General features: G+C 34.7%; 1 protein-coding gene across 8 annotated transcripts in view; it reads right to left on the bottom strand.

The window, feature by feature from the left end:
• The window catches only part of VPS13D (vacuolar protein sorting 13 homolog D), a 113834-nt gene that overhangs the window by 35741 nt on the left and 60934 nt on the right, over nt 1-17159 (bottom strand). For all 8 annotated transcript variants that reach the window (XM_085309158.1, XM_085309160.1, XM_085309157.1 and 5 more), the window contains 10 exons: nt 16669-16832; nt 15927-16035; nt 13835-14014; nt 13469-13585; nt 12997-13146; nt 12228-12377; nt 11272-11368; nt 10483-10631; nt 6567-6701; nt 6014-6181 (listed from right to left, as the gene is read on the bottom strand). In XM_085309158.1, coding sequence (XP_085165284.1) covers nt 6014-6181; nt 6567-6701; nt 10483-10631; nt 11272-11368; nt 12228-12377; nt 12997-13146; nt 13469-13585; nt 13835-14014; nt 15927-16035; nt 16669-16832 — 1419 coding nt within the window. The remainder of the gene's footprint in view (nt 1-6013; nt 6182-6566; nt 6702-10482; nt 10632-11271; nt 11369-12227; nt 12378-12996; nt 13147-13468; nt 13586-13834; nt 14015-15926; nt 16036-16668; nt 16833-17159) is intronic.

Consider the following 17159-nt stretch of genomic DNA (forward strand, 5'->3'; position numbering starts at 1 on the left):
TAAACACTCTGCTTTTGCTTGTCTGTGCTGCAAGTTCTTTTGCAATACTGTCAGCCAAGACTTACAAAAGTGGTCAGCTTGACTAACAGTGCTGTCAAGTAGCTGTCAGTATTGCTCAACCATAAAAAAAGATGGAAAACAACAAAAATGAAACAAGTTTATTTTTTCCACTCTAGAAAGCCAGAAAGAAGCAATGGATTGCAAAAAAGACAAAAAAGGAGAAAACAGAAAGAAAAAGAGAACATTTTCTTTAGCAGTGCAGATTAAATAAAGCAAAAATGTCACAAAATTTTTTTAAAATAAATGTATTTAAAGATTCTTTTAGCAGTTTATTTAAAAGCGTAATTTGAGATACTGGGGAAATTTGACTATCACCAAATTCGGCATGAAAAACAATCTGATAAAATTTTACAGAAAAAAAAAACTTCCGCTCCCCAGAAGAGCATGCTACACATCATTAAGGAGCAAATGAGTTTCTCCTCAATTGTACCATCAAAGGTATTTTTAAAAATACATCTCCTGCCCTGCTGTCTGTGCCATATGCTAAAAATCAACCATTCAGAAACAAATATYCTGAACTGTTAAAAATGTTATATAATGCAAAKGTCAGAGAGTAGCTTAAAAATAATCTTTAATATCCACACAAAGATAACTGCTAGTAACAAACAGTTCTTAGAGAATCACTATCAAAAATGCAGCAATGAAACACTAACATGCTAATCTGCTCTTTGTCACTATTTTTTTTCTTTTATTTTTAAGTTCGCAGTCTGGTCACAGACTTATAAGACTCACACTTTTAAATGACTACTCCCCAATCTCACATAGCTGCTTGTTAGAACTCCACGAGCTTCCATTAAAATGAGAAAAGGTAAATCAAGCACAACTCCTTTGCCTGTCAAATTAAATCTCTCACTGGAAACTTCTAAGTTCAATATGAAAATTAAAGTTCTTCCTTTACTGCAACACTTTTCTCAGGACTTCCATTATTACTTTGAAAAAATCCCTAACACATTAATTTAAGGAAAAAATAAAAGGTTCAAGTGTCACAAAAAATATTTTCCTTTGTTACGAGAAACATGTAAGTCAAGAGATCTGGCTCTTAAATGGTGATAGAATTCTATTTCTGATATCTAAACAAGATAATGCCTAGATGGTGCAGGCTCTTTTTTTTTTGTGTGTGGCCAAACTAAAGCCTACAAACTTCCTATCCTTGATGACTTGACTGCGATCTCTCCTTTAACTCAAGAAAGGYGACAGATTCTAGAACAGTTCCTGTCCATTCAGTATCAACATTAAGGTTACTACAAAAGCAATATACTCAGAATCTGAAGAACGGGGATACTGAAAATGCGGAACAAGGTGAGTCAACAAAGCCATTCAAAGATTGAAAAAGTTTTATATTATTTTTTCTCTGCCTAATACATTTCAGAAGTGATTTTTTTTGAATTTCCATCCAATATTTTTATGCAGAAACTAGGCCTACTTGTACAGCTGTAACAACTTCATTACTTATGTGTTCGTAACACATGCAAGACGGCAGAATTCCTTGTAAGGAATGAAAATATCAAACAAATGAAATACAGTATTGAGAAGCTGAATAATCATTTCAATCCTTTACTACTAGGACTTAAATTATGTCAGCACAACATCTATCTGCCAGCAATAGATACAACCATACTTCATCAGTCAGAGAACAGAAGTAACAGAACGTTTTTGTCCAGGTGCTAGCTTAGCATTCAGCATTCATTTCTAACTGAAATGCCTCTGAAATAGGAATAATTTAGGATTTAATATCATCATGCCTAAAGGTAGGGGGAGGGAAGAATAGATTCCAAGAATTCAAGACATTTCTATGCATAAGGCAACYATATAGAAGTCTCCATTCAGACAGAATGAAATTCCCTCAGGTGTCTATATTTAGGATCAAAGAACTTTTTAAAATACAGAACGTGGAGWCTCCAAGGGATAAAAACTACAAAATTGCCTATAGTGAACTTTATTTAACCTAAGGTTTTGTGCCAACTTAAATACACTGAGGCTCTCCACTTGAAAGAAGGCATTACCCACTGTGTGTTTTGAAATGCATGGAAAAGTCATTACAGGGATAATCAACAGAACTATAAAATAGAAAAGCAATAAAATGACAAAACCAGACACAACTCAAGTAGCTTACTTTTCAATTCAGCTGAGCAGTATTTCTTTTAAAGTGATCATTAGAGTATTAAAAGTTTATTTGCATAATTTTATGAACAGAGGTGATCTATCCATTTACATCTTAAAAAAATGACCCTTCTTAAAACCAAGTATAGATTTTACTTAGGACACTTTCCAAGTCAGGTAACCAAAGCAATCACAATAGGCACTTTTTCCTTATTTACAGAAGACCGTTTATCCAGTTTTGGCTTAATTAGATGCCAGATTCACAGAATAAGCTACAAAGATGAGGACATCTATGGCAAAGCTGAATCAGGTAGAAACGTATGAGTAAAAAGTAATACTTTCAGAACAGAGAACTCCAAAGAAGCACAATGAAAATGACTTACTGTTTTGGTCATGCTTTTCTTGAGCACTTGGAATCTTTRTTTTTTTTTTCCCCCATTTTATTCTTCACTAGAATTCAGCATATCCAACATGAGACCATATAGGTAGTAGAATAGGAAGTGCAGACTCTATACCATGTACATGACATGTACTCTATACAATGCACGTGACATGTCACACATTGCACTCAAAATGTCAACTCTGTGCTATACGGACATTCCCGGTTACTTTCTTACTTTTCTAGCAGATTTAGGCATCTAAGAGCAGTGCAAGAGACACAGAAGAATCTATCCTGGTTATTTGAGCCTTATTTACCTTCATCATCTAGGTAGCAGGATTAATGTTCTCCTTTTGAAAGTGGGATTACTCAAGGAGCTCTATAATGTACAGTTAAAGGATAAACTTCACTCCTTGTTCTGAAGGGACAAAAATACAGTTCATGTAAAAAAAAGCTTTAGAAAATGAACTAAGACTTGCACCTACGACATTTGGGATGCATCAAGAAGAAAAATACATATATATTTAGCTGAGAGGACAGATAAATAGTACATGGGGTGATTTTCAAAGGTATAAATGGGAGGCAGGCACTCAACTCTTGTTGAATTTCGAGGGGAGTTCAGCATCCAACTGCCCTTCTGCCTTTCAAGATCTTCCTTCACAAAAACCTTGGTTACAAATGACTCCAAAGTTCAAAGAATGACCTTGCCCTTGTGGGAAACATAGGAAGGCTCGTGCCTTTTAAAGAAAGATTTATGAGACTGTTGCTACAGATGTGATTGCAATGAGGAAACAACACTTTATAGAAAGGAAACACTAAAGAAACACATTCTATTGGGTGGAGTAGATGGGTCACAAGAGACTGTAGAACCATAAGTAGAAAATATGGATGAAAATATTAATTTGCATAGAAGGATACTGCCTTACAGAAACTCAACAAGTCATCCTTCAGATTGCTTGGACAAGCAATATTTGCTGTATTTGCAGTGCTGATAATACTAAGAACACATGATGATCATTGTAAGAGGTCTTAGGCACATGCTTAAAATGCTCTATAAGAAAACTCGTAAGACCTAGAACATCCAGTGTGGATTAATTTAGGAATATCAACAGCATGACATTTTGTTTGAATTCCTTAAAACAGTCCAAACTGGGCTAATGCTGGGAAGATGATGATTATTCAGTATATTAGGAAATGCACATAGCATCTTTCCTGACATTGAACTATTTGTATTAGAGATGTTTATCAAACAACTATGCATTTGGTGATGGACTAGGGACCTCTATGGCAGTTTCATGGGTTTGATAACTTTAGTCTTGAGCTATCTGCAAACTCTGTATCTCACCTTTCTCATCTTCTGAATGATCTTTTTCCATTAATATGGAAAACAAAGACTTGCACATATCCAATTAAAGGGAACAGGTTATAAAATGATGAACCATGACTATATATACACTTACTAGTCTGAAAAATGAAAGTAATAGGAGAGTGGAAAATTCTTTAGTTCCCATAATGTGTATGTTGGAAAACAAGCCATACTCAAGAAGAAAGCATCAACTCTCACATATAGTGTTACCCGTGCTGTTATCCTAAGCTCAGGAACAAAGGGATAAATATTAAGTGAAACAGGAAACTGATACATATTTTTAAATCATTACATTTCACATCTCCTGAATGTTATAAAGTTTATTATGTATTAAGCACATTGATTGTGGGCTAACTTCATTCCTATGAATTGCTGTAATCACATCCAAAGATGCAGCCCTTTTCATACAATCCCTATTTTTTCTTGACTGTTCTTGTCATTCTTTAGATGAAGGAAGAAAAAAGAGGAACTCTTCCTTTATATCAGTAACCTACGTGCACTATTTTTTGAGAAAACAAAGGAATAGCTTTGGAAGGATATTTTATTTCCTCCTCCAGCTTCTGGAAGATGAGCTGCATTCAAGTATCTGTAGAAGATTAGTGTAATCAATAAATGTGGATTGTACCAGCTGAAAGTCCCTTAGTGTGCCAGGGATTAACACCGAGAATATTTTCCTACATATCAATTATTTTTTAATCATTCTCAACCAGTCTCTCTTCTCTCCAGTATTCTGCCTACTTCTCAAAGTAGGTTTGGAAAAATTCTGKTTTTCTGTGAGTAACTACAGCACATCTCATGATAACCCTATGCCTTTGACAGGCAGATTTAACCGCCAGTATTTCATTTTGTTGTATAAGGCAGCACATGTCTAAGTGTCACCTACCTGCAAATATGCAAAAGTAGCATTAACTAATTATTCTTATACTGCTAAGTGAGCTCACTACTAAAGATACTACTTTTTACATGGCCTACATTCCATTCCGACTGAGTTCCATTTAGGGCAGCTTCTTCATCACTGTTGTACCTCCCTCCTGATACCATTGCTTCTCTCTCTCCCTCCCTCCACATAAATATGTATGCATATACACTTCCTACACTTAGGAATGACAGCATCAGTGAAAATCCTTTTAAATCCTTCCTTCATGTGAAGGAAACATTATTCCAGTTCTGTCGACAATCACAAAGGTGGTTTTTTTTGTTTTTTGTTTTTTTGTTTTTTTTTTTACAGTATGTGAAGACACACCATGTAATGAAAAATACAAAAAAATTTTTTTTTGTTCAAGTCAACATGCATTTGTTCAGTAGCAAGCACAACACCGATCACAACCAAAGCCACTTCCTATTTTTGGGCACCAAAGATGGTATTTTCAATTAATTAACACTCATGTGATAGTATTCTCTCAACTATTACCCAGAAAGACCAAACATTTTTATGTGTGTGTGTGTATACATACATATATATACATATGCACACCTGTACACACACACACGCACATATATATTGACTACATACTGATTTAATGACTTTTTTGAATAAATATATAACAAATGCAAATAGTAAGCAAGCAAAAAATTGCTACATATATATCTTAATAACTTCAGAATTTGTTGCTAAGCACCACAGAAAAAAAAATAAAACTCAAGGAAAGTTAGTATAATGTAAATAATTCGAATTTACATCAGCTTAACTAGTTTCTGAAAGCAAAACGATAGATTTAATGTATTATACTAAACAATCTTTAAATACTCCAAAATTCCAATTCTAGAATTTCAATAACCAATATAGCTTTGTTTATTTGCATGTACAAGGTGATGCCACATTTTAACCAGTGAGAACTAAAATGGCACCAACTACTGCATTTAATCTGCAAAACATATCCATATAGATAGTAATGGCCTTGAGTAGTTTCACTGACTCCTGCAGGCCTTTTGGCATCCCTAAAGCATGTAAGSAAGCATTCAAAAATCTATGCTTCAAATACAATTTTTACAGACAAAGAGGATATATGTAAATTAAAATAAATATTGTCAATAATTCTACTCCATCTATTACCTAATTATTTTTAGCTTTTTTTTCCTAAAACAAACTCTAATGTCATAATTATTACCTTTGCAGCAGAGTTTGATACTCCGTGTGTGACGTTTCTTATGAGGCCACCAACATTGCCGTATTTGATAAGTCCAGTAACACCTTCTGAAACATCATTCAACAGACCCATAGGATTGCCAAGGAAATCCACAGAACCTAGAATCCTTGCTGCCTGACTAAGCAGCTCCTGTAAAATCAAATGGAAAGGTGGAGTATCACTTCTAGACCACATTAACACCAACAACATTGATTAAACAAACTGCCAAACAAAAACAAATCCCACCATCACTCTGCAACAGAAGCCTGTGCAAAAACAGATGGAAAGTTTTATTGGAGAAATAAAGAGATTCTATAAATCAACACACAAATATCAGCAAGATAACAATTCTTTCATCTTAAAACGAAGTGTATTCTGAATAGAAGTATATGATGCTATTTCTCAGTATACCGAAACAGTAATACAACACGAACGCTTCAGTTAGTATTCAGGAAATAGTTCCCCCTGCACCAGCTCAGGCCTCAAATCAAGAGAAGTTCAGCCTTTGCCAAAGTAAAATCCATACGACACTTACCTCTTGGAAGTGTTTCAGAAYGTCATTAATGATAAATTCCCGTGTTTCATATGGATGGACCCTAGTGAAAGGATCCAGGTTAATCACAGCATCTTCAAATCGGATTAGAGGAAATCCTAGTGTGCTTTTCAATGCCTAATTAAGGAAAGATATTACTATTTCACTACTTTTATTTTTATCTCTATTTCTCATTCACAGCACCCAAACAAACTTATTCCTAATTGTGTAACACAGAAAAACAATCAGAAGCAGCTAAAATAGTTTCCCTCTGCCATGTGGATTATTTGAAATAGAAAGCAATCATTCCATAAACCTTTTACATATAGGCAATGACACAGCTATTAGAAATCCATTTGTTCAATACTTAGTAATTAAATGCACTTCCTTATGCATTTCATCTCCTGCAGCTGACATCCATACTTCAAAACAAAAGCATTTAAGATTCCATGCTTAGCACTTCGTTAAACTTGTTCAAATGTTCTACTAAACTGAACTCTAATTTTGAGGCTGAAAAAATCTCCTTGCTATGTAGTAAAGATAAAATTGAATGTTTTCCACTTTGCTAGAATGCTATGAATGGATTAAGCGTCATGATGAGGTGGGATAACCTACACAATATCCTGGAAACTCGAGGCCTGTTTCTCAATGTTATCTGGTGTACTGCCATTCTTTAAAACTAGCTTTTTCAATTATTTCCAAGGAAGAAAATAGTAATAAGCACATGGGCCATCTACACCTCATATTGYCTATCCATAAAGCTGTATTTAAGGCAGACAAGCTACATATAAGCAAATACTAGAGGACAAAATACAATCTAATTGACTAGGTATTCACAGCAGAACTGAGAATGAAAGAAACAAATCTCCTATAATGCTGTATTTGCAAGCTGCTTTAAATTAACCATCGTTCTCCCTTAAAAACAGCGCAAATAAGTAACTTCTAACCAAATATTCTTGTGAAACAGATTTTTGCAGTTTTCCAGTATTTTCCAGTTTTTAAAGTCATATCACAACTTTTTACATACACACCATCTTCCACGCACACAACGTATTAAATACTGCAAATACAGCACTGGTATGTTGCTCCCTCAACAACAAAAAAAATAACAGAAGAAAAGAAGAGGGAAGAAGTAACTTGTGGCAACATTTGAGTAGCCACAGCAGGGTGGCTCTGAAGGAATCAAAAACATTATGATACTTCCACAACCTCTAAAATTACTTCAGTGCTTTGTTTATCACCCACAAATGTCCATGAGAGCGCTACAGGAAGATAATTTCTTTATGAGTGCTTCCATTGAGCCATTTATGATATTTAACTGAATGATTAGGTCAGTTTTTTGAGAATACAACTATCTGACACATTCAGATATGACTTGCCAATTCAAAGTGTACAGAAAATGTGTCATTAACTTCAAAATTAATGTATATCATCTTGACTGACAAACACAACCCATCTGACCTCACCCTTGGTAAAAAAGAAAAAAAAATCTCAATAGTAATTCTTGCATACTTAAAACTTAAATGCATCAAAAGTATCAATACTTTTAATGTTAATGCCTGCTGGACAGAAAGATGGACAGGCATTCCCCCTCCCCCCGTACTCCCCCCAAAAAACACCACTAAACTTGGTGGTCTTTGATAATTTTTCACAAGACAGATTCATACTATTAGCCCCCAACACTGTTCCCCAACTGTCCAGAGTTACGATATATATTTCCAAAGTCTGGAAAAATTAACAAGAAAATTAGCTTTTTAAAAAGAAACAGAAAAGATCACTTCTATTTCAGTTCTTGATAATAATGGTATCTGCATAGTCTCTAAAATCAAGAATACTGAAGATGGCAAGAAGCCTGACACTTGTGTTGCATCTTTCTACATTGATCAGTGGAGCATGTTTGGTAGTACCTAATGTGAAGTTTTCTGCCATCTGCAGGCAATTACGGTAAATTACATGTCTGTAAGAAAGGACCTATTTATTTTTTCAGCAAATGGATGACTGACTAACTAGAACAGTCCTCATTATTCACTTGGGTAGGAAGTAATTTCCTGTTTAATTATCAGATATTAAATAAGGCAACTTTGTTGATACTGATACCTAATAAAAATAATCTGTCTGTACCACATTACCAGACAGCAATGTCCAAACCTTCCAAAATCATTTGAGGTGCTTAGAAAAACTTCTACAAAGGCTCTACTGTGATTATGCTCTCCCTCCTACCCTGAATTCTCCTGTGGAACTGAATGGAACTCCTTCTGTGAAAGTTAATATACAGAATACAGTCAGTGCCTGTTATCATTAGAAATACATACACGCGCACACACGTATGTTTTTCTTCAGAACAATGCTGGCAGCTGCCAGTCTGTATCTTTTTCTAAAGGTGATGAAAAAATCTAAAAAGGCAGTACACCACCAGCTTCTTAAAAGACAACCCCCCCCCAAACAAAAGCATAAAATACTTCAACATTTTCCCTCAAAAAAGGAAAAAAAAAAAAAAAAAACAATAAAAAAAGCCCTACATAAAACCTGTAAAAAGGCAGTAAATGCTCAACTGAACTCCAGCCTTGTCTACTGAGTGCGTGCATGCTTTTGGAAAAACTTCTCTTCCTAACTAAAGCAYACAAGACAAGCTATTCTCTACTTCCAACTGTTTCTACATTTGAGGAAGTGGTATGATAAGCGTGCTTGTGTTAAAGCTAACATGCAAAAATCCTAAACTTCCAAGGCATTATTGAATGTAAAGAACAATTACAGCTTGTTATTAAATTGTCCTCCTTTGCACAAGCTTTTAACAAAAAGCTACACAAGAGTGCAGGCTGAAGGGCATTCTAGGTCACCCCAGGTAAGACTCCATGATACACTCTCAATAAAATTGCGATTCTTTAAAAGCATGAACATACTAACGTCTATAATATCAAGGACAAAGAGGCCTTATCAGTATCCCAACTTTTTTGAAAATACAACTTAAATAAGACCACTCAGTTCCTCCACACTGGGTACAATGATTGCTAACTGTAACTACTAACTGCATGAGATATTTTTACCCAAACACACACACACACACACACACTTTTAATCAACTCCCATTCTTAGAGGAAATCAGACAAATTAGCTCAGAGGCAACTGGAATATTCCTGATTGTTAACACTTAGGGGGAACCTGAGCACTGCTGACTGTTGTTACCTTAACGTGCCCAAAAGGTCCCAATGCACAAGCTGAGAACACTGGACTAGATTATTTTCTTGCTGTAATTATGTGTCCACTTCACTTCAGTCATTGATAAATTTAGAAACCCTGGTTTACCTGAAAAACTATGCCAGAACCCCATGAAAAGGACCAGGTTTTCCACCTCTAAGCCCACACTCAATATGAATTCACATTAACACTGAACCAAGTAAGAGTGCTTGTGCAAACATTCCAAATTTAATGAGGAAATACTCCTTCCATGCAAACATTCAACTGTCTTTTCCTGTATATCTGCTAAGTTCAGTCACTTCTCATCTTACTCCACTCTTACCTTATAACCCCCACACTATYGTATGTTTTAAGTCTCTTCACGCTACTACTAAGATCCTTTGTAAAGCAGTTAAGCAATTAAGTGCAGTAGGCTATGCTGCAATTGAAATAACAGAAATAAAAGACTATTACAGAGGAGATCTCAATTCAAAAAGCAGAGAAACAAAAGCAGACTGCATGCTCTTTTAGACTAGAAGATGAAGGGTTACCAAAATGCATACAATGGCAAGAACAATCAGCAGAGAAGTTTTCTGTTTTGAAACAGCTGTGAGAATGTTTTGGCATACAAAATACCATGTAAATAGAAATTAATAGTATCAGATTTTAAAAGCTTGTGTTCCCTTTTCCTCCTACAATAGGATAGCTTTATTTGGAACCACATTCTGTGAAAGCAGTGGCTTACCTTGAGATCTAAAGGTAGCTTGTTGGAAGTGAAGACACTCAACTTTATTTGGGGCACGCTAATTTTGAGATTTTCAAAGTAGTATCGCTTTTGGCCTCCACTTTGTTCAACAACCTTTTCATGGAGATTTTCATCATACTTTTCAACCTCTGCATCCAGATATAACCAAAACAGATTATATACAAGTATATGAATAGACATGAATGCACAATTCATAAAGAGTTACGAGTTTTTCCTGTACAAATATGTTACTGCTAGTGTAGCCAGCAAAATTTCCCATGCCTAGTGACATCAAAGTCATCTTTGAGGCTCCAGAATTTTTTTTTTTTTTTTCAAATCTGACTCAATCTCTCAAGAAACAAATGAACAAAGAACCAATTTCTAGCATAAGGTTTAAAACCAAACATTACTAACTAAGGTGTCTTCCTAAATTAACAACACAATTTCTTTTATCCCAGTTTAGATGAATCCAGATACAGGAACTTTAGATCAACATTAAACTACTTTCCGCAGAGGCTCAGCTCAGCCCCTGCGTACAAGGACAACGCTGTTACATGAGTCATTGCCTGAATACTATAACTAACACAGTATTACATGAACAGTTTGCACAGKCCATTAAGACATTAGCTTTCCATTTTTTTTTGCTCATTGTTTAAAAGTGAAAGTTTCCAATCATGTAAAGACCTCCTAACATAGTTTGCGATGCATTTTGAACTTAATTTTATATGCAAAAATGATGATAATAACTCTGCATATTGAAAAGCCGGTCCTTGTAATTTTACATCATACCTGATTCAGACCGGTCATAGCCAAAGAAACTCAATAACTTTAGAAGCAATTTCTCCTCAATTTGAACTGTGAACTTCCGAGCAGTGATCATCAGATGCTACAAGAGATAAACAAATCTCAGTTTACAGTACGAATACTAGAAATATGATCTACATAAGATATTAAAAAGGACACACTGTTCTACCTCAATAGATTATTTTCATTGTAATGGATTTGTAATAAGATTTCCACCACCAAAGTGTCTTTAGTAGTTTTCTTCACTTACTGTTAGCTGCAACCTGTGATGCTTTCCCTGCCCCCCACCTCCTTTTTGGAATGTATTGTGCTTTGCTATCTAATACTAACACTTCAGAATTGGATTTTTAACTGGATTCTAACACTGAAATCACCTTTTTTCTTTTTTTTTTTTTTTTTTTTGGAAGTGGTATCATGACACAAGTGTGAAGATTCCAAGCGATAAACTAGGTCTTGATAACCAACTCAGTTTCACCCTTACAATGCATTTTACAGCTGGTGGATAATATTCTAAATAACATGGATAGCCTCAGTTATGGTATTATGSTACACGATGACAGCTTATCATAGAGATGCAACTCATGAAAAAGCACAGCACAGATATTCTGGCTCACTCTGCTACGAGGTTACCTACCAGCTCTAAGGCGAGAACAGTCAGCTTGAAGAGTAAATCACAGACATGAAGAAATAGAGTTCTAGCCTAATTTGTTATATTTTTTTAAAAAAAACATACTTATTATCCAGTTCATCACTCAAACATAACTTTAAACATTCTGAACATGAGAAGGATGAATAAAGTGTCCTTTAAGCCCCAGTATTAATTCAACATGAAGTGCATTTACACAACTGATTTCATGCAGACTACCAGTATAAATTAGGAACAGACAAAGTCAATTAACAGAACAATATTTGCATGGTAACAATCAAAGATTGCAGTTTACCTTGTATATATCAGTCAGTGCATTTTTACTGGGAAATTTCATTGCATTTACTTGCACTGCAGGTCCAGTCTCAATGGTCTCATTTTCACTCATCCTAGGTGTCAGAAAGAGCATAAAAGGCTGTGTGGTGCCCATGAGTTGGTTGTCTACCTACAGAGTGAACAAGCCAGATAAAAGAACTGGAGTAGGTGACAATGAAGAGGCTTGATTTTGCTGTTTAACTCTAGACTTAAAACATTGGTGGCGGGGGGGAGGAGTTATCCATGCCTCCTGAGCCAGGGAGATATCAAACATATTTGGCTATTAATCAATACAAGACCATCCAAAAAATATTCAGAAATACCCTTCATTATGCAAATCACTACAGCTACCAACACATAAAACAGATAATAATAGTGAGTTTAGTAGTTTGATTTAGGCTTCTTTTTTTAAAAATCATCATCAAAAATATTAAACAGAAGAGTTAAGCTAGTTCTAGATTTGACTGGTCTATTTTGTCTACAAAAATACRCACTTTTCCTCCAAGGAAATCTTACGTGTTGGGAAAAGAATTCAAATATTTTTGAGTTTTTTGTTTTTAAATAAATTGAGTTTTACAGTCTTCAGTTTAACTTCTGAATCTGAAAGACCAAACTGAAAACAAATCTAAAGGCACAACTTTTAAGAACTTCAGTCTCAGTAATAGTTTTGAACATTTTTCAAACCTATTTTGAGGGGGAAAACCCGAAAGACCCCAAAACAAATAAACTTGTCTCAAAATGACAAGTACCTGTACATCTTGCACACTAAGTTCTAGCACCTGACTTGTTGACAGCTGTGTGTAGTGGACATTAATTTTTGTGAGGCTTGCAAATATTAGCTCTTCAGGGGCTTTGTTGACTAAAGACAATCCTATTCCTCCTTCCAGTTTCACAAGCACCTGAGAAAATAATATTTAGAGAGGAAAAAAATACCAGGAGATAATGAATACATATTTCTGCAAAGACGACATTTTTTTAAACCCATCTCCAAAAATGCTGAACAGCTCATTCCTGATGAAGTCTTCAAATAAAGAGGTCTCAGACATTTAAATCCAGCTTGTAAGAATGAGGAATTTTAGCAGAAAAAAAATGATATAAATTCATCACAAGAGATGATGATGGGAGAAAAAAGAAAAACCAATGAAATAACTCTTAAAAGCTAGAGAGCAAAATACTAGAAAGAAAATAATAAACAAACAGGTATTAGTTGTAATATCTTACTTCTAATTCCTGCTCTGTATCTGGATTTTTTAACTTGCGTAGATCTTGTTCTGTAACGGGAAATTCATCTCCTTCACAGGATAAACGATCATTTCTACGTTGGTTAAAATCTGTTATCTAATAAACAAATAAATTATTACTATGATCACTTTCTTATCTGCAAATAACAACTATACTGCCCTACATTATGAAATTAATCTTTTTAAAAGTAAATATAGTGAAAATCTTCCTTGTAATTATTTCTCTTTTTCATAAGAATCTCCCCTTYATATCATTATAAATTTAACATCTTAGTAAGGATTTCAAGATACATTATAGAGATATTTCAAATAATGGAAGATATTCCAGTTAATGAAAGAGCTTCACCTGTAGAACTCGAGTTGGTCCATCTGGAATGACTCTAACAGCTAGGACTCCTGACCCAGGCCTCATCTTCTGGTTTATGAACTGCTGTTCAGGGGGAACAGGCCCCAAAAGTTCAAGAGAAGTATCAGGACCAAGAACAACTTCTGCTCCATCGTAAAGACCTAGTATTCCTCCTTTTGCCTGGAGAAAGAAARAAAAAAAACCCAAAAAACTGATAGGTGAAGGGTTCAGATAATTATATTTAATTTAAAAGTGTATTTTACTTTTCTCTTCTTCTTCCACAGTTGGAGAAGGAAATTAATAACTGATACGAGCAACCTTCCAGTAAGGGTAATAATGCATTTCCAACTTTTCAGAACTAAGAGAAGAACACTCCAGTAGCAGTTTTACTTGATATTACTAAAGCTTCTGGTCACTCATGTTTAATCAGTTGGGAAGTTAAAAGAAATAGCCAAGATCAATAAGTAACTATTCCTCCTATATGTTCAAAAACTATCACATTGTGATCAAACACTGGCAGCTTTTCCTGAGAAGTTCTTCAAAATGATAGAAAGCTTCATAAAAGATGAACTCCAGACTTGCAAATAAGATGAGAATATAAACCTTTTCTAACTCTTCTCAGTAACAACACTGGGATGTAGGGCTTTTTAGTTGCTTCAAACTGACAAGCAGTGACATACTAAGCTACAGTAATTTAACTGCAAAGTGATCAAACCACAATACCATGGGACTAAATCAAATATTCATCTCTAGAACTATTTCTTGGTATTAGAATTGAAACACATCAAAGGTGGCATACGTGGCATGACTGCATTGCTGCTATCCTTCCTGTACCTATTCAGGAGGCTRGAATCATCTTTTACGAGTATCAAATTCATTAATCAGAATATAACTACAAATGCAGCCTTAAAGATAATGTGAAACCTTAAGGGTATTTTCCATACTTTTACTTCTTTGGTTACATCAAAATGAGTCTCTGAAACTTAAGAACTGTTATTGCCAGGATATTTTCACTTTCAGAACATGTACATACTGTTCAGTCATTACACAGTGAGCAACATGACTGAGCTGCTGCTTTTTTGTTGCTGCTTTGTTGCTTTAAAATGAACAAATATCTGAGTAAGCATTTTGGAGGGAAAAAAAACCCAACAAATTAAAAAGAATTTGGGAACAATAAAAAAGGAGGTCTGATAGATCTTGTCCTAACTACAGAATTTGCAAAGTGATATTGATTGTTATATTGTAACTTACAGATCTATTCCAGAGTCATAGTTCGCATAACAGACATTCTTTCATCATGGATCTAATGTATTTACTATGAGAGTACGTTTTTTCACTGATTTAGGATTGATTCTCATTGCATAGCTTGCATATTATTTGTAATGTTCTATTATGAAAAATATTGAACACATTTTCACATTTTCACTCAACAAGCAATACATTTATGTAGGATAATATATTCAACTTCTGTTTGCAAACAATGGATCAATATGGTGGAAACACAGTTAAAAATAAAAACATCATTCTTTGACATTTAGTGCTATGATTCCCAAGAGCAATCCATTTTTCTGTGCCTACAAATTCTACTACCAGTAAGCCGAACTATCAAGTCATATACAAATTAGCTGTTTGCATGCCAGTTTTCCTTGAACACAAATAAAGAACAAACAGTTCAAACTACTTTTAAATATCTCATTATTAAAATCTTAGAGCTATGATTCTGAGAAGTGCTAGGTATATGCAAGTCTGACTTTCACCAGTGATACTAATAGGCACTCCACAGCATTTTCAGATTTGTGTATGTGTGCAAATATCCAGTGCCTATTTATCATTTCGCTGTTTATTTTCAGCAGTGATATACCATTAATTTTCTAATTCTTTACTTGCAAATTAATAGTGCAAGATGTTTAATTATTYGTAATTGATAAGAACACTTGAACATCAATTCAAAATACTTTAAGCTATTTCTGGAAGTCTGGTCTCTTTTCTATCCTGAAATTTGGCCTCAGAGCTTATAACTCACTGTAATACCAAGCCCAAACGACTCAACTGTTTATCTCAGGAACAGGTCAAAACAAATTCAAAATATAACCTGTACAACAAGTCCATGAATACCACAGGTCAACTTCCCATCACGAAAACTCCATGTCTGGGTAGTACTGCGCCGTCGATCAGGCTTTCTCAACATCAGGGGCTCATACCTGAAACAAACGCATACCAAGAACTAGTGGTTTCTAAATCCTCAGTTCTGCTCTTCTGAGGTGTTAATTAAAAACATCTGCTCTAACTTTGTTCAGTCTTGTTTACATATTCTCAAGCGCTGTTTTAAAAATCTGCTGCTGAAAATACATTAGTTATGCTTTAAAATATATCCCTGAGTCACAAAAGTGATAAGACCTGCTCATAAAGCTAGGTAAGATCTAGCATTTCCACATGCCTTTGGAGTAATTTCTTTCTTTATTCAGAGAACATCGTGTTAAGTATGCTTTCAGAGATACTTCAAAACTGTTTGGGAATTATTTAGACTACCAACCCATACCGTAATGGGCATATTTGCTGACACTGCTTCAAAACAGTTTTGATGGTTGACACTTGCTCACAAGTCATTGTTTTGAGACTAAAAGAATTATCTCAGAACTTACTAGGTGATATACCTGTACACTAGAGATACAGACACATTTCACAGCTTTATTGCTAAGTCATCCCTAATACTCGAATTTTAAATATCCACAGCTGTTTAATTACTGAACGCTGTACAGATATTAACAACTTAATTGGATGACTGGGTTTATTAACTATTAACATTAGTTAATCATAAACCCCACATGCCACACCTGTTATCTGTGACAGCTGCCAGACCTGCAATATCTAAAATCATAGAAGAGTCCATAGATCGAGGAGAAGAAGGTTTATGGGGATTATGAGGAACTGAAGAACCTTCATGGCAAAGCATTCCTGTGCCAGTCATTCTCCAAAGCTGTGATCGTTTTCCTGGCTCCTGTTGAATAAAAATTTAGTATTTAAATGATTACAAAGTAGTACAAAGAAAAATATTTCTGTTTTGTTTTGCCATCAAGATGCTTTAAATTATAATCCTTGGAATGGCTTGTATATACATCTAACTTCATAGCACTGAGCTAGAAGCTTGTTCATAAAAAAATATTTTAATCCAACTACAGTATCAAAAGAATATACAGCTTACATAGTAGTACTGTTGGACGTAGAGCTATATTAACAAGCTATTTTTATCTCAACAATATTTAAATATAGCTTTTATTTCTTAATAGCTCCAGAAATAAAGACTTACCATACAATGAAACCAAAG

Source organism: Rhea americana, unplaced genomic scaffold (genome assembly GCF_003343005.1).
Source record: "Rhea americana isolate MKP2758 unplaced genomic scaffold, rheAme1 scaffold_293, whole genome shotgun sequence".
Classification (NCBI taxonomy): Eukaryota; Metazoa; Chordata; class Aves; order Rheiformes; family Rheidae; genus Rhea; species Rhea americana.